This window comes from Lampetra planeri, chromosome 7, assembly GCF_965212315.1.
Source record: "Lampetra planeri chromosome 7, kcLamPlan1.2.h2, whole genome shotgun sequence".
NCBI classification, from domain to species: Eukaryota; Metazoa; Chordata; class Hyperoartia; order Petromyzontiformes; family Petromyzontidae; genus Lampetra; species Lampetra planeri.
In genome coordinates this window covers 10,914,037-10,932,545 of record NC_136113.1, presented here as the reverse complement: position 1 = coordinate 10,932,545, position 18,509 = coordinate 10,914,037, and the positions used below count along the sequence as shown (strand labels likewise).

Below are 18,509 nucleotides of genomic sequence, written 5' to 3'. Positions count from 1 at the left end.
GTTGTACCAACCGACATTCCATTCGCTATTTCATCGTTTGCCGTTACAAAGCAAAGACTGATGTTCGGTCCAAGGTTTCAATCATTTGTTGCTCACAGCTAAACCAAAAATGCATCTTTAAAACAGACGCACAGACTCCCTTTACCTCTGCATGTCGTCATCGCATACCTCGTTCACAATCTATTCGGAGTCACATTCAAATTATAGCCACTCATCTCGACTTGTAACGCACACCGTATTCGCTCATTCTCGAAGAGAGAGAACGACTCAAAGGCGCGAGGATCCACAGATACTTGAGAAGGCAGCCACGCGGTGAGCGGACACCAACAATTGCTCAAGATGTACGGGCCACTGCATGAAAATGGTTTACGGAAACTAACCGGACCACCCGAAGGAAACCCGCGCGTGCGAAGGGGATAACACACTCCATGCCATACAGACGGGAGAGAGGTGGAGTCCACATATTTCCTGTACTGTCTTCTCCTGGCGAGCCAGGGTACGGCAACATCGATGTCCATGGGAACGAAGGTTCACAACATTTGCGTACGATCCGCCAACCCTCGCCTCGAGTGCTGAATTGCAGACGTGCACCACCATCGCTCAGCATCATTGTGCCCTTCATACACATATATATAGGCAGACACATCTAGTGTAAATGTTTTGTGTTTGTTTGTTACAAATGCTAGCTTGGATGTAAATGTGGTGAATTGGTAGAATCCATCTTAAAAACCGTATGTTGTCACACATGCCCACCAGCCCGACACGACTGCAGTGCTTTCTAAAGTTTATTACAATTATCAACATGCGTTTCTTTATTATGGTAATCATTAAGGTCAGTCTTCGGCCACTAAAATGGTTTTGTTAGAAAAATATCTGGCACATGCTTAATCCACCATAAAAAAGTGTCCAGAAAACGAGTCTGGAGGATGCGAGCCGACCTCCACAAGTGGGCTCTGGGAGATGAGCCAATGTCTAAAAAACGCCCTTGAAATAAGCACACGGGCCGCACGCAGCGTGGCTATCAGTTGTGCAACATCTTGATGGAGTTTCAAATCCCAAGACTTTCGGAAAAAACAAAAACATTCGTCTCCAAGCCAGATCGGCGCTCGTGTACGAGGGCCGATCTGGCTCAATTGACGCAGCCATCGTTTGGATTTCCTATAAACTCCGAGGCGTTGTGCAAATAAGTCGGACGTATTTCTCATTACAAACTTTGAAAGAGACGCTCTCACTGACGCGCGGCAACGGCACTGCGGGCATCTCCCAAGGCAGGTCTAACCTCAGACGGTGCTAACAATGGGCACTGTGTGGATTCTAGTAGAGCGTGTCAACGATTCGCCTGCCCCAGCAATGCCACGATTTAGGGGCTGCAAGTCAATTCAAGAGTTGATGCTTTTTCGTTTAATTTTGGCCATCTTGTAAGTATTGTTTTCTAGCTCCCGTTTATAGAGTTGCATCTGCTCCATAATCCCAAATGTAACATGAGCATAACATCGTTTGCATAAACTCGTGACTCTCTTTTCTTGCACGCCATTTAATGTATCGCAGGCGTGCGAATCGTCGTGAATCGATACATCGTCACATGCCTCATGGACAGACTGCACGGCGCAGACACACACACGCACACACGCGCTACAGGCTCCTCATCGTAACTAATAGCTGCGGCCAAACAGAGTGTACGCTTTGGCCGGCTTGTTGCAGCCGACGCACGGTGGTTTGGAGGCATCGTCCATCTTCTTCAGAGGGTTGAAGGGGATGCACAAACTCTTGGCTCCCATGGACGGGGCCCCCGGCTCCACGTCTGCATCCCTGTGAAGACGCACAACCGCCACAGCGACATACAACGAGGCTTCAAATCGCATTCCAATGTTACTTCATTCACAGCCCCTTTCGATTTAAAGCTTTCGTGACTGCAGGGATTCATCTTCTTGGTTCTCTCGGTAAAGTCACGTAGAAGGGAAGTAATAAAAGAATAAAAATAAAACATAATAAAATAATTCTCACGACGTTTCGGCCACAACGCAAGCAGCCGTCCTCACCTGAGGACCTCACCTGAGGACGGCTGCTTGCGTTGTGGCCGAAACGTCGTGAGAATTATTTTATTATGTTTTATTTTTCTTATTTTATTACTTCCCTTCTACGTGACTTTACCGAAAGAACCAAGAAGATCACAGCCCCTTGTCAAATCAAAACGCGATTAAGGCCTGCCCGTGCCGTGTTGGTCACGGGGGAGGGTGTCGTCATTTGAAATGTTCGCCGCATGGAAATTCGGCTGTCTCCAAGCTGCAATTTTTCCAAATTAAGTGAAAATTATACTTCATGTCATTGTTTATGTGCAATTACTGATGACCAGGCTGATAACATTAACTCACTACACACTTGGAAACTGGTTTGACAGGCAGCTGCTTTGATACAACACCTGCGTCTCAGTGGTGTCAGGCTGAGAAGAAACCCACTTCCCTGACAACAAAAAATAGTCACACCTAACATATACGACACATTTTATTGAAACTAGATAGGTTTTACAGGGTCCACTGCGAAAATGTACGACCACTTTATACAGCGCGTATATTACAATTGAATGGGCAACATGTCAGGGCTTATGCCGATGCTGTATGCATGACAATTTATCAATTCCTCCTTTTGAGCATTTGCGTGTAGGAAGAAAGTGCAATGCGTGGAGAAACCCCATGCGTTGACAGCCTGTCCATTACAGAACGAGCAGGCGTGGATCTTAAGCCACACAACGTCACTCTGCCCTCTCCAAAGCTGTAAACCCAGCAGCACTCGGGTGTCCAATTTAGCCGAAAGTCATTTGAGATTGGCAATATTGGATCCAGAGATTACTCTGTTGTAAATAGTCAACACTAAAACCTACTTGGACTCGTTGAAAATTATAAAAAAATAATATAAAAAATACATTTGTATTCCTTTTATGACAGTAGTGGAATGTGGACGTAAGTTGTTGGGGTGCCACGGTGGCAAGATGTTAACTCCCTCGCAGGGTACGCAGGAGGTCGTGAGTTCGATCCCGACCCTGACGCCTGTATATTTGGAGTTTGTATGTTCTCCCCGTGGTCGTGTGGATTTTTTGTCCGGGTCCTCCGGTTTTTCCCGTCATATTTAGAAACATGCGTTTGGAGCATTTGGCTTCGATTAACATCCACATGATAAGCCACTTCTTAGAGCTATCATTTGTGGCCAGGTTGCTTCTGAAAAAGAGCTATATAGCTAAGTCGGCCTTACCTGGTAAAAATAAAAAAAGTTTTAGTTTAGTAGGTTAGTTTGTTTAAGTTTATAGATGTTTTTGAACGGACAACAGTTTAGTGTCCAGTACCTGCTGGCTAAGACTTCAAGGCAAATGGAACCATTCTGTGAGAGCTTAAAGAATCACAAATGCCCCCACGTGCCCGTGCTGCCGCCCAGCACGCTCGCGCGTACGCAAACACGCACCTTCCATTGTGACAAGTCGCCGTGAAAAGACCCCATTTCTTGGCCACATGCAAAAAAGCTAAACCTAACCATCGCACGTGTTATTTGCAACTGAATATATTCCAGGTTCCACTAAAAGAGAAAAACCTACAGCCACTTTGTAGAGCGTGTATGTTGTGTTTAGAATGCAAGATGTCGGAGCTTTCATGGATGCTGTATATTTACGAATATTTAACTTGCTGGGTGTGTGTTAAGCCGGCATAAACGGCACATTATCTAAACGCGCTTGACCATATGCGGGTAGAGGCTCGGCAGGTTCCACGCGGGTCCGCACAACATGCGCAGCCCACGCCGTGACTATTTAAACAAGGCAATTATCCTGGTACATGCCGACGCAATGCAGATACATTCCTGAGCCTTCGGGACAGGCTGCCGCGTGTGCTACACAACGCACCTGGCGGTGATCTTCTTGATCTCGTCCTCGCAATCCATTTCCAAGCAGAAAGGAACCTGCGCCACCTGCATAGGTACAGAGAGGGATGTGCATGCGCAGGGTCACGGAGGGGTCTCGCACGTATGGCACTGGCAGCTCAACGGTTAGGCTGTGCCAAGAGAATTTGGTGACCCGATACCTAGCCCAAGCAATGGGTGGTCCCATCTCCGTTAGTGAGCAGCTTCTCGGTCTCTTTCTCTCCGTTCACATTTGGTAGGTCACTTCGCAAACCACAAGTGTGCTGTTGTAGAAGCGTGAGTAAATGTCAAATGCATTAGCCAGTTGTTTTACAGCACACATTCGGCATGCTGCATGAGGCAACGGTTTACTTTAAACGTGCCTGCCATTATGAAAGTCAACCTGAGCTCATTTTCTCAAACAAATTTTAAGCATAATTTCGCAATACTATTAAAACTAATTCATTTTCTTAATTATATGCTTGCCAGTTTAAGCAACACGTAACAATGTTCATGTATTTTAGCGTAAGCTGCACATTTCAACACACCTGCAATTATCACAACTATTTCACACTGGACACAGCAATAATTGTAATATTGCCGTTAATTATTTAGCCAGGAGAGCCTTACCGAGTCCCAACTCTTTTCACATTTCGATCGGGATGTTTGGGAAATCCCATTCATGACCATTTGGCTTCACTCGAGAATCCGGAGAATAGCCCACCGCACGTACGAGGGGGGTGACAATCAGCACTTCGTCACCTGGCCACCACGCAGCAGCACAAATACAACGCCTAGCGCTGCTGCTGTGCCACTGTCGTCGAGACCATTTGTGATGCGAGCGAGAACACAAGGTGCGCAAAACAGGTGGAGGGGACGATGACCAAACCCCAGACGACCTCACCTTGCCCTGGTCGATGGCCTTCTGCAGCTCCGCCATGCTGTCGGCCACCACCATGTGAGTGTGCAGGTCCGTGCACGCCCTGCGCGCCGAACACAGCACACGGCCGTCATCTATCGTTAACGAGTCCAACTAAACGCCGGCGACCCCACGAGAGGGCGGCGGCAGTTCTCAAACTCCGGTCCCCACGTTCCGAGCTTCCAGGTGATAATAATTGACAGCGTCTCATCAATCCACCGCTGGATGAAGGTCTCCCCACACCGTGGCAGTTATGGTATTCATTAACCATACTTCACCATGCTGGTTAGTGCGATTAGTGAAGGGGGATTTAGGACTGGGTCAGACATCACTTAGCGGTGGCCGGGAGTTGAACTTCAGTCGCTGGGTCCGGAGCACAGTGAGCAGTGTCAGTGCGCCACCACTTCACCTCCTCGTTCAAGTATCTCACGTTGACTTCCTTAAATGTCTACTGCGAGCATTAGTTTATTTGTGATGCCGTAACGCGAGAAGGAGCTTGGCAGGTATGTATGGAAGCACGTCACGTATTGTCTCATATCATAGATGCAATTCAGTCGGTGGAGGTATGCATGCCTTGCACAAATATCCCTCGTGTGGCCTTTGTGGACTGATGGCACAAGAGCTAATCCCGAGTACCTCAGCAGGCCAGAATGGTGCGCGAGGGGGTGGTGCGGCTAAGCACCACTCGAGATCGCCTTTGGCTGCTCAGTGCTGATGTTTTACACACCACACCAGTTACTCATTTTCGGCCAAACGGACTGGGGGAGACCCACAACAAGTTTCTGATATCACTCACCAATGATAAGAGCCATGGACAGGAATTGAACTCAAGTCGCTGGGTTCGTTAAAATAGTGAGCGATTCACTGCTAACACCGAAAACAGTTGAAGGGCGTTTTAGGTATAATGACCAGCAGCAACGGGGGAAGTACCGTCTGGTGAAGAGTAAACAAGCAACCACAGAGTCACGGCAGTGGAGAAAACTGTACCCTTATCACTCAGATAAACACTGATGACTTCGCTTCTCAGCTACAATCCTACAAGTACTGGGTCAAGGAGAGAGCAGAGGAAGGACCACACCAAATGACTTTGCATAATGAGAGTCAGTGTACAGCTAGCAGTCAATTTAAAGATAATTGTCAATGTGACGTTAATATTATAAAGCTGACAGTCAGTGTAAAGCTGATAGTGTAAAGCTGATAGTATAAAGCTGACAGTCCCGAGGTCAGTGTTTCTCAACTCCAGACTTCACAACCCCCACCGTACAGCTTTTCATGATTACCAACCATCCGTTGCATGCAGTGTGCAGTGGCTTCGTTAATGTACGCATTTTAAAGGTTGACAATGATGTCAAAGTGGACCCCCGTGGTATGGGTGGCAAGGACTGGGCAGTGGAGAGATGCCGCTCTTCGGTGTCGCTAAAGGTGGGCACACGTACTTGGCGTAGAGGCTGCTCTGGATGTTTTCGAGCAGCTCCTTGATGAAGTCCACGGCCTGCTCCTCCTTGCGCACCAGCTTCTCGCCCAAGTCCCTCCGCACCGCCACAAACTCGCAGTTGCGCACGTCACGCGGGCCCAGCTCCACGCGCACCGGCACGCCCTGTGTGCAGCATCGCGGCAACGTCGACATCACCCGTCAGCGCCACTGAACGGGGTGGAGCCAAGTGACGTTAAAGAAATGGACAGCAGGTGGGCCAGGTGGCTCAGAGGTGAGATAGGCGAGCGGCACTGCTGACACCCTGGCATCGAATCCAAGCAGCTGCCTCCGATTCAACTGGCGTCCCAAGTGTCCTGTATTGATGCACTCAACCACCAATGACTGCACAAATAAAGACTTATCATATTAAATCTGGTTCTGCATTCAATTTGGCTAAATTCTGTCTCTGAGAAAAATTATTAAGCTGATCGTCATGCGGCAAACAGCAGGGTAGGTGATAAAGTGCTACCCCCTCTCCTGTGTGGACCAGAAGTCACAGCATGGAATCTCAGATGTATTTCAGTGGTATCCGCTTCCGTGGGGCATTTTCTTAACATGGTTGCCGTGCTTTGTGAAATCTCAAAATTACCTTTGTGTCTCGTGACATGACACCGATATCACGATAGTGGATAACGCTTGGGGAAAAAAAATATTCAAAAACACTTTAAAAGAGTGTATAGAGGTGAAGGGCGTGGGGGCTGGGAGGAAAGCACGGCACCTTCAGCTCCCAGTGGTTGAATTTCCAGCCCGGCGAGTAGTTGTCGCGCGTGTCAGCACGGGCGCGCACGCCAGCGTCCCGCAGCCTGCGCAGGTACTCCTCGCACTTCTCGTACAAAGTCTTCCGCTCCCCCTCGGCCAGGTTTACCGTGACGCCGCACGAGATGATCACCACCTGTACGGCGAGGTCGCAAGGAACCCCGCGGACAAAGTGACTTCATCCCATCCCATCAGACGCACGAGAGGACTCGTCTTATCGTCCCCTGTGTCCACCCCCCCCCCCCCCGGCTACATCTCTGGCCCAACACTCGGGATTCATAAATTAAAAAAAAATTACTTAGGCTCATACAATAAATGCATCGAACCGCGCAAGTCAGAAGAATAACAATTCATTCCGTTTCTATCCTATGGAAAACTGGATGGAGCCAGTGTAGAGGATGGCAGGTAACTGGCACTCCACATTCTACCTTTACCCCACACTCCATTTTCTTCCCACCAGACCTGAGGTAAATTACAATTGTACTGTAATTGTGTCACTCATAATGAATGGAAATCACAATGTAATTGTGGCATCAGCCAGCAATGTTGCTGCAAGTTCATTATATCTTAATTTTGGAGCTTTCGTGACTGCAGGAATTATTCTTTGGTTCTTTCGGTTAAGTCACGTCTAAAGATAAAATAATTAATTAAAGGAAAAGTTCATTATAATGAACCCCGGGTCACTCGCCGCCACTCCCTGTGATGGTACCTGCAAGCAGGCCACGCGAGGGGGCACCACCAGGCCCTTGTCGTCCCCGTGAACCATCGTCATCACGCCAATGCTTCTCGTCGTGAGGCCCCACGAGTTCTGGAACGCAAAGGCCTTCTCCCCGGGACGCTCGGGGTCTTCAAACTCGACCTCGAACATCCGCGAGAAGTTGGTGCCCAGGTGGTGCGACGTGGCGCCCTGGATGACACAGACGCAATGAGCCAGACGCCCGTGTTGGGGGATGGCCGCTGGGCGGCAGCTCCAGGAGCCGGTGTGAGACGGTGTTTTGACTCCCGCAGAATTCTCACCCCGGGATCAACGTGAAATACATTATGTGAACCACGACCGCCCCAAGCCAGTCTAAACCATTCTTATTTACTCACAGCTGTAATTATGTTATAGTCAATTTGCCTTGTACCTTAAGACAAACCAAAGCAAATTTGGACGTGGTTATATGAAACATTGGGCAAAAACCATAACCCTAACCACCGAACTCTAATCCTAACCCGTATAAAGTATGCTCATGCTGCGGGAGGCAGGGAGTCATATTGATATTCTTGCAATTTGTATGTGTACCCAGGGGTTCAAACAATATAATATTCCGAATGTGGGAGCGGTCATTTTTTCACAGGGGAAGCCAAATCACAATAACAAAATTTGTACCACGATGGTGGGTGGGGGCGGGTGTCCACACACACTCCTGACAATTCTACAGGAGTCAAGATACAATCCGATGCTGGCACGTGGACGCCAGCAGGCCCCCCGTTTGCGCGGGTGTCACGCGGCGCGTTAAACGTCCGCTCGTCACGCTGCCCGCTTGCCTGGATGGCACGGCCGCTGGCGGAGATGAAGGCTTCCACGGTAGTCGTGTAATCGGCTCCAGCAAACTTCTCCTTCTCGGTTTTCTGTCCCCGCACGACCGGAATGGCCAGCAGCTTCTCGTAGACGTCTGCATACAAGTCGAGGATCTGACGCACCTGCCGGGGAGATGCAAACGGCGCATCGTGAGGGGGGCGTGTGACGCGCTCGTACAGAAAACACGCTCAACCGTGCTCCCATGCTGTGAGTACTGCATTGCACGTGCGTGCTAGGAAAATACACAATTTCATTAGTTAAACGTTACGCTAATCGTACACGTACTGAATTGAGTGCATAAGAATACATGCAGCTCATTTTCAATTTTTGAAAATGATATGCAATGGTTACATTTTATCTAATGAGGTGAACGACGCTGTGCAAATGAGACAATGAAAATCAATATGAAGGATATAAAAAATAACACAAATGTAATTATACATTTCTAAAGTGGATCAACACCCACATCTATAGATCTAAATCAGCTGAAATCTCCGTGAATCACGTGACCTCTTTGTGACCATCCTCACTCTGGGCCCTTCCTGCTGAATTAAGTCAAATCTAATAAAAGTCTAAAATCTGAAACCCCCCCCCCCCCCACTCTCCCCCCCCCCCTGTGAAAACAGAACCTGCTTCTCCATGCAGCTCACTTCTGTTCGTTCCTTTCTACTCGCTCCCTCTGCTCCCTTCCCTCTCATCATCATCATCATCACCGTCTAATCCCCGACATTTTTGCCCGGTCATTCCTTCTCCCCCTCCACCCCTTCCTACCCGGCGATCCTCCCCCTCCTCTCTTCCTGCTGCTCATCTTGAGCCGTGCCCTCTACGTCCGTCTTGGGACTTCCAACCGGGCAGCGCTTCCCTTTCCCGATCCTTTCTTTTTCCATGCATTAGATCCTTGAATGGACTTCCCTTCACATGGTGTGTGCCACGGTTGGACGTTTTAACATTACGATTAATTGAATTTTAGAGAGATGCATTATAACTTTTTTACTCTGCATTATTTATCTACTCACGTGTGGAGTTGCTTTCATATTTCATTTTGAAACGATTGAACACAGTAAACAATTCATATCTACGTTTCAAACCTGAGCAATATCACCGCAGTCAGAATTTTATTTCCATTATGAACACCTCTGAAGTTTATTAACTTACGTGTAATAGTTGTTGTTGTTGTTCAGAATTGTGTTTATTAACGTTTGGTTCTACATGTACAACTTTTTAAATAAATATTACGATTTAACACAGGACACTCTTGCGAAAAAGACCAGGTTTCATATCGTCTTCATGGGTTGTTGTACAACTCCTGGTAAAATAGTGGAGTGATCAGCTCGCAGTCTGAAGGTTGCGAGTTCAAATTCTGGTTGGGCGTTGACGACGACCATCATCCATCTTGGCTCAACTGAACGAGGAGCATCACTTCGTGGGGAAGTTAACAGTGGTTGTCTTATAGAACGACTTGCCCCTCCATAGGAATGTGGAATTTCCACCACTGGGTAAGGACTATGTACGACATATGAGCACTACCTCCTCCCTCAATGGTAATTTGAGCAGCAAATGACTTTGCCTTAAAAAACAGTGGACGATGAATACAACTACGTAACATCAGGGAGAACGCCAGCTGTGCTTATTCCCGCAGTGTGCTTGTGTAATGAGCGACTTCCGCGTCACATCGTGTAGAGGGTACTTCTTCTTTACTACTCACACTGGGCACAACACTGGCCAATACTTGTTCTCCCTCACTCTGAGTATAACTCTAGGTATTAACGCCTCTACTGGCAACACACACAGCCGATCACTCGGCGTGGTCCCATCGCCCTCACTCGGCCACGCCGCTGTCTGGCGGCGTGACGATAATGGCGATGGAAACCCCGCAGGAGATCTTCTACGTGGCCAGACGACGGAGTGAGATGTCGGCGAGCAGCGACGCAGCCAGGACCCCACACACGAGCCCCGAGTCCTGGCTCCGCTCCCCCTTATATCCCCCCAGGCGTGGCTAGGCCCCGCCTCTGGCCACGCCCTCTCGTGGAACCTTCCAGCAAGTTCCCGGAGTATCTCGGTTAACCCCACCCTGTTACCTTTGCCCCAGATACACCTCCTTCTCTGATTGGTTGGTACTTAACCGCGCCCGTACCCGAGATTCCCTTTCCAGGCCAGCAGGTGTCACCCTGTCATTACACTTGTATCAAAAGCTGCTCTTTGCCTTCCACCCCACCAGTGTGATGTAAAAACGTGTCGCTTATATCTGGTGTACTTATATCCAGCTACCACTTCACTACTCCTACCCCCCTTTGAGCAGAAGGGGTTGGGATTTGTTTGGGTGCCATGGTGGCAAGATGTTATCTGCCTTGCCTGGTATAGAGGAGGTTGTGGGTTTGATTCCGACCCTGACACCTGTATATTTGGAGTTTGCATGTTCTCCCCGTGGTGGCGTGGATGTTTCTCCGGGTCCTCCGGTTTTTCCCTCCACATTTGGAAACACGTTTAAAATTAAATTGCTATTATATGTTTCCACGTGATAAGCCACTTCGTTGAGCTATCATTTGTGGCCAGGTCGCTTCTGAAAAATACCTTTCTAGCTTAGTGGGGGCCTAACCTGATCATAAAAAAGAAAATAGTTTGTTGGTGGTGGAAGCGCAGGAGAAACCTCAATTTTGGCGTCCTTTGCATTGGCGTATGCCGTGTGGCCCTCCTGCCACAGGAACTCGCGCGTGCGCAGGAAAGGCTGTGGGTGCTTGAACTCCCAACGCTAATGATGCAGACACACACGCACAGAAACAACAAAAAACATCAGCTGCCATCCGCCACTAATTGGTGGTGGCATCACTATTGTGCCTCTGCCAGGTTGGGTGCATTTCAAGGCCCTTTGGTGAAGGCTTACTGTCAGCAAGTCATGGGAGATACCCAAGTGTTTTGAGTTAAAAAAAACACATTTTAAACACAATAAGAATTAGAATCAAATATTCAATAATCTCAGGGCAAACTGAAACAATAGAGCCTTTTAACCTTAATCCTCAGGATATTTTTTTAATGACGCAACAGTGATTTCACAATGTTGTTTGTCGAGAACCAAGCTTTGAGATGGGTAGAGGTTTCGAGAGTTTGAGCAAGTTAACTGCTCGGTAGAGAGGACAGACTCACCACCACACTGCACCACTGGTTCAGCTTGATGGGCAGATCCCGGTGCGACTGCACCCACTTCGCAAACGCGGGGTACATCACTGCCAAAAGAAGGAACGCGCGCTGGCATTACCAACCAACACGATTACATCAGGATTGACGCACGCAGCTCACATGCACAGCTGACAAGCAGCGGTGCACTAACGACGGCATCTGTGCTGAACACCAAGTGATACGCTAATGATGCAGACACACTACTGCTCAATCAGTGTGCGAAGATTTGCCATCCACTTACAATGATGAATTGTCACGAGACATGGTGTCAATATTCAAGATTTTTTTTATTGCCGTTAATCTAGTACCTCGAGTGCCTACAGGGATAATGGGAACCAATTCCATGCAACATGAATAATAATGTAAAGTTCTTGTCAATTAACTGCCGGACGATAGCCTCCCCTTGCTGTGTTTGGCCATATTTGATCAAGCTGATCAGTGCGGGTCCGTGAATGGGGGCCCAGCTCTGGTTCAGATATCACTCGCCACAAATGTTAGCCACGGTTGGGAATAAAACCTCAGATTGTCGTGTTCATAGTATAGTGTGCTAACCACGTGCAGGAATCATTGAAAGTATCATGACCACAATAATCTATTTTAATTAATGAATTGATGCAAAGTTAGAAGTCTATTGCTCAGCCAAAACGTTTTCAAGACTAATGGTCATGTGACCAGTGGATGCATTTTATTTGATATGCAGTAAGGTTGGAGGGTTTGATGACAAAAAGACAGACCTGTCTCGCTGGTTGGACGGATTGCTACAGGTTCTGCCAGATCCGTTTTGCCTGATCTGGTGACCCATGCAACCTGAAGTAACAAATAAATTAAACAGTTATAAAACAGGGGAAGACATTTTAAGGTATTCTTATTCATTCCTGTAATTTTCTAATAATCACCGAGAGAACACTTAAGCCTGTACCAGAGGACAAGCTACGTGCTGCACATCCCACAGTGAATCACTCTTTATTTATCCTAGAGAAATTCAAGGAGCTATGGAGCTCTTTTTCACAGATGTCCAGTCGAGGCTGCTCAGAAAGTTACAACAATACAAAACAATGAAAGGAGTGCAAAGTATAGGAAATATAATCAAATCACTAAAATACAGAAACTACAACTACACTATGTTTTATTTCACTAGGACAAGCCCACTGAGCTGTTAGTTTTTTTAAAGATACAAAACTGGTCAGATATGATAGCTCAACAAAATTGCTGATCATGTGGAAATTTAAAGCAGCAAAATTATCTAAATGGTATCCCTCCAGAGCACGACCCCGGAAGAACAACACATTGCTGAAACAAACGTATCGAATATGAACCCCAAATTAAACCGCATCGTACATCGCAGCGAAGTAACTAGAAACGAGCTTAATTTTAGATGACTCACCTCGGGAGCGAAGTCTGCAATGTGGGATTTCTCTCTCTCCAGCGCGGCTTGGGACACCAGCATGGGGAAGTAGCAGTTCTCTACACCCAGCTTCATGATCTCAGCGTTGAAAAACTGCTGGATGGCCTCCCAGATGGAGTAGGCCCAGGGCCGCAGGATGTAGCAGCCGCTCACATCGTAGTACTCGACCAGCTCAGACTTGGTGATCACCTTCAAACGTGACGTGTCAATAACGACATTAATAATTATGAGTCGCCAGAGAAATTAAATGTAAATGGTGATTGAGGCACGCCATGGTGTTGCTCACTGGCTGAAATCACGTGACATCAGCTGAGCGGTGTATTGCACACACAGGACAGCGATGAGTCCGAGATTCTTACCTGGGAGTACCATTCTGAGAAGTTTTCCAACTTTTTCACTTCCATGCCCAGTCTAACGTACACACACACACAAATGCACAGATGTGCCCAAAAATTGACCAATGTCAAAACAAAATGAACATTTGAGGGGTGCCTTTGAAAAACGTTATAAGACACCAAATGTAATGGTCCATAAAGCAGGGTTTTTGTTGCAAGACTGCAGATTAAGTGGTGGATAAATTGTTAACTCAATTGAGCAGTCACCTGTAGGGAGATGATTCAATAACAAGAGGATTGGAAAGCGTTCCAATGGAGCTGGCACGGGTTATTATAAAACATATCTGTGGGTTATCACGTTTCCCCACCACATCCCTCATATAATGCCCATTACCATCCCAAAAACTAGATGGAATTGGTGATCAATTACAATTCCTAAAAAATAATAATCTATGATCAAACAAAACAAAGATCACCCAAGTATAGCTTTAACAGACTGTTGGGGTAAGTGCTGTTAGCGAGCACCAGTGAAGGCCGGCACGGCACACAGGAGGGTGGGTGGCCAGCACCACATCCGGCCGTCATTGTCTCTCTCGTGGCCATGTTTACACACCGCACCATGTACTCATTTGAGGCCGAGTCGACCTAAGGAAAGCCCAGGACCATTTCAAATAATCGTCACCGGTGTTGGTGGCCGTGAGCGGGGAAATCGAATCCGGGTCGCCAGCTTCGTAGTGCAGTGCACTCCCCGCTACAACAACAACCGCCATTCGCCACTAAGTGGCGGTGACGTCACCACGACGCTTGTGCCAGGCCATGTGCACCCTGAGGCCACGTGAAGTGTCGAACGCCCGCTGGCAGGAGGTCACGGGGCAGACCCAGGTGCCACGGGTCGACTGACCGAGATGACCGAGATGACTGGCTGATGCACCACCTGTGCCCCCTACTGTGCCAACTTGCTGTGCTTTAGCCACCCGGCGCTCCGCTCGTTGTTGTGAGCGTCGCTCCTCCGCCCTCCGTTGTTGTTGGAGGGCGACTGCCTCCAACTGCCCAGTAGCGTCCTTCACGAGCCTCCTCCACTGAGGCCGATCTTGACACCGCTGGTACCAGTCATCGGCAAGTCCACTCAGCTCCACGTCCTCCTGTACCACATCACTCCATCTCTTCTCTAGCCCGTGCCGCGCCCGCTTAGCCCCCTCGATCCGGCCGAACAAAAGCTGTTTAGGCATGCGGTGGCTGGGCATGCGGGCTACATGACCCAGCCAACGCAGCCTTGCCTGCCGGAGGAGCTCACTGATGGGACTTTGCCCAGATCTTTCAAGGACTTGTGAGCTCCTCACACAATCCAGCCTGGTTAAACCCAGGATGGATCGTAGGCAGGCCAGCCTAAATGTTTCCAACCGGCGAAGATGCTCCACTAGGGGGGTCCACGTTTCGCAAGCGTAGAGAAGGGAGGGAATGACCGTGGCCGAGAAGACCTGAAGCTTCGTGCGGAGCGACAGACCAGGTAGCTTCCACACAGCGTTACGCAACCGATGAAAAGATATTGCCGCTCGACTGATTCGGAGTGAGACCTCTGCTGATAAACTGGAGCCGGTCATAAGCACACTGCCCAGGTATGGGAAACTCTCCACTCTCTCAACAACTGCCCCATCACCGATTGGGAGTTGTGGGGGTGGAGTGCCCGATGGTACAAAATACCCAGGCAGGTGCTTAGTTTTGGTGGGGCTGATGGTAAGGCCCCACCTCTTAGTGGCACGCTCCAGTCTCAGCAGCAGCGTCTCCAACTCCTCTTCTGAATGAGCAGCTATTACCAAATCATCGGCATACATAACGTGGTTGACCAATAGGGAGCCATCCCTTGATCGCACCCGGGCGTCGATCAGCCTCCCATTATATCTGTACCAAATGGTAATTCCCCCGGTACAGCCATTGAAGGCTTCACGAACTACGCAGTCGAAATAGATGTTAAATAATGTGGGAGCCAGAGGACATCCCTGTCGCACCCCAAGGTGTACAGGGAAAGGCTCCGACTCCCGGCCACGTAGTTTTACCCGGGCCCGCTCACCATCATGAAGGTCCTTAATGATCGTGAGCAGAGGGTCAGGGACTCCGAAAGCACGAAGAACAACCCAGAGCCCAGTCCTACTGATGGTATCATAGGCCTTGACCAGGTCAATAAAGCAGAGATGTAGGTCTTTTTGGAATTCCCTACACCTCTGCTGTAGCAGACGGACAGAAAATATGGCATCTGTGCAGGACCGCCCTTTCCTGAAACCACATTGGGGCTCCGCAAGCCTCTCCTCAGCATGCCTAGCAAGGCGATGTTGAATAATCCTTGCCAGGACCTTACCCGGCACACTGAGGAGTGAGATGCCCCTGTAGTTGTCCCCGCTACACCACCGCTCAGACAAACACACAAACACTCACTCACCTGGTTTGCTTCTTGGGGCCATCACTGCTGCTCGAGCCTTTGTCCTGCTCCTTTGGCTTGCTGTCCTTGCTAGCGCTCGCACCTTTGGGTAACACCTCCTTCTTGGGTAACACCTCCTTCTTGGCCTCCTGCTTCTTGGCCTCCTGCTTCTTGGGCTCCTGCTTCTTGGCCTCCTGCTTCTTGGCCTCCTGCTTCCTGGCGCCGTTCTTGGCATCCCCGGTGCTGGCGGGTTTGTAATCGTGCCCCGTGGCCGCCTTGTACTGTTCCTTCAGCGCCAACAGCTGCTTCACAGCTGCCTCCACTTGCGCCTGAAGTTGATGGAAGTGACGTCAAGTGAATTCAACAATAAGTCATACTAATTAAAACCATCTGTCAAGCCTTTTGTAGATGAAGGCCACCACGCTACACAAAATGTAATAATTGTAGACTTATCACAATGGTAAGCAGTAGATTGTCAGGCATACTATACATTTGTTATTCACTAACATACTACATTTAGACTGAACTGAATTTATAGTGCAAATAAACATTTTGAAGAATTAAAATAATACAGCTCAAACACAAATTTTGAAGAATTAAAATAATACAACTTAATTATTTTTCTCCATAATGCCTCCAACGAACACGCAAACACAGGCAGTTGCAACATGCGCTGGTCTGCAACATGATATCTTTGTAAACATGTACATTTATGCAGCCGCTGGTAATTTCCCAGGTCGGGCTGCGTGTTGAGAACTTCTCAAGCGCTCGCTTCATGCTGCTGCGGAGCACTGACCCGTGAAGATCAGATTCAGAATATTTTCATACACTGGAGGAATCCAATGAGCGAAAAAGCACTTTTCACAGATGTCCAGTAGATGCCCACAGCAGTGGTTGCAGCACGTGGAGAAAGCCCGAAAGAAGAAATGCTCAATGCGCAGCCAACCCACAAAACCACATCTGGAAGATAGGAGCTCTTAGCCGCAACTGCAGCTCTCTTTAATAAATGCGACTAGGTGAGGTGGCACAAAATATGGTGAACTAAATATTACGAGTCAGTCTGTTCACTTATATTTAATCAGGTAGGAGTATATTGCAGCAATACATTTAACCAATAAATATGTCATATCTAGAGGAGACACAAAACACATCCCCCAAATAGCCTTAAATACAGCTGAGGCAAGTGTTTTAGCGAGCACCTATGAAGGCCAATACGGCACATGAGGGGTATGTGGGTGGCCCCAACCATGCATGGCTATCTTTGTTTCCCCAGTGCTGATGTTATAACACCGCACCAGGTACTAACTTAATGTCGAGTCAATCTAGGGGAGGAGGCCCAGGACCAGTTAAGATATTCGTCGCCGATGTTGGCCGTAAGCAGGAATCACACTCGGCTCACCGGCTTCGACACAAAAGACCACACACCTTTTCAGCCTTGCTGGTTTTGAGCAACCTCACGGCCTCCCCCTGCTCGGCCACCTTGTCAAACAGCTCCTTGCCAAGGGCTCCTCCGTCCGAGGGACCTGCTGCTCCCTTCTCTCCGCCCGCCACCGCAGCCACCGGAGAAGCCACCGCAACCACCGGAGAAGCCACCGCAGCCACCGCAGCCACCGAAGCCACCGCAGCCACCGCGGCAGGGGGAGCATCTGCTTTGTAGTCTTGTCCCGTCGCGGACTTGTACGCAGTCTTGGCAGCGAGCAGCTGTTTCACCGCGGCGTCGATCTCATCCTGATGAGCAGCAGGTGGAAAACGAAGGAGTAAGTGAGAGGCACAAGAGCTTGAGGGCGACACCATGGAACAAGGTGCCACGGTGGTGAGATGTTAACTACCTCGCCTTATATACAAGGAGGTTGTGGGTTCGATCCTGACCCCGATGCCTATATATTTGGAGTTTGCATGTTCTCCCCGTGGTGATGTGGATTTTTCTCCGGGTCCTCCATTGTACAACATGATGCAAATAGGAAATTTTAATAGAGCATGTAAAATAATCAAGGATTTTTGAAAGCACATAATAAGTTCCAGCTCACCTTGGGAGCCTTTTTCCCCTTCAGCTCCCTCACTTTGTCCCCCTGTGCCGTCACGCTGTTGAAGAGCGCCACAGGGTCCGACGAGCCACACTGCTGCTCGGACGTGCAGTTCTGCGCTGGCGCTTTTCCCGGTTTGTACTCCTCCCCGGTCTTCGTCTTAAACTCCAACTTTAGCGCCAGCAAGGCCTTCACGGCCGCATCAACTTCCTCCTGTGGAAGCAGTGACGCAGGACGACACACCGGTGAGCTCACTCTGACAAGCTCAACAATAAACCTTTATACCTCACTCCAGCACCAGCAAGGCTTTCACGGCCGCATCAACTTCCTCCCGTGAAAGCAGTGACGCAGGACAACACACCGGTGAGCTCACTCTGACAGAGCTCAAGCAATAAACCTTTATACCTCACTTCAGCACCAGCAAGGCCTTCACGGCCGCATCAACTTCCTCCCGTGGAAGCAGTGACGCAGGACAACACACCGGTGAGCTCACTCTGACAGAGCTCAAGCAATAAAACTTTATACCTCACTTCAGCGCCAGCAAGGCCTTCACGGCCGCATCA

General features: G+C 48.8%; 1 protein-coding gene across 1 annotated transcript in view; it reads right to left on the bottom strand.

Annotated features, from left to right (window-relative positions):
- Positions 1-772: 772 nt before the first annotated feature.
- EPRS1 (glutamyl-prolyl-tRNA synthetase 1) overlaps positions 773-18,509 on the bottom strand; it is a 33,525-nt gene continuing 15,788 nt past the window's right edge. Inside the window, exons 19-33 of the mRNA XM_078596322.1 lie at positions 17,950-18,159; positions 17,348-17,650; positions 15,944-16,251; positions 13,534-13,585; positions 13,154-13,363; positions 12,504-12,576; positions 11,737-11,816; positions 11,243-11,344; positions 8,562-8,717; positions 7,741-7,938; positions 6,994-7,167; positions 6,238-6,398; positions 4,787-4,865; positions 3,887-3,951; positions 773-1,809 (exon numbers count right to left, since the gene is read on the bottom strand). Of these exons, the coding sequence (XP_078452448.1) occupies positions 1,653-1,809; positions 3,887-3,951; positions 4,787-4,865; positions 6,238-6,398; positions 6,994-7,167; positions 7,741-7,938; positions 8,562-8,717; positions 11,243-11,344; positions 11,737-11,816; positions 12,504-12,576; positions 13,154-13,363; positions 13,534-13,585; positions 15,944-16,251; positions 17,348-17,650; positions 17,950-18,159 (2,328 nt within the window). The 3' untranslated portion in view covers positions 773-1,652. The remainder of the gene's footprint in view (positions 1,810-3,886; positions 3,952-4,786; positions 4,866-6,237; positions 6,399-6,993; positions 7,168-7,740; positions 7,939-8,561; positions 8,718-11,242; positions 11,345-11,736; positions 11,817-12,503; positions 12,577-13,153; positions 13,364-13,533; positions 13,586-15,943; positions 16,252-17,347; positions 17,651-17,949; positions 18,160-18,509) is intronic.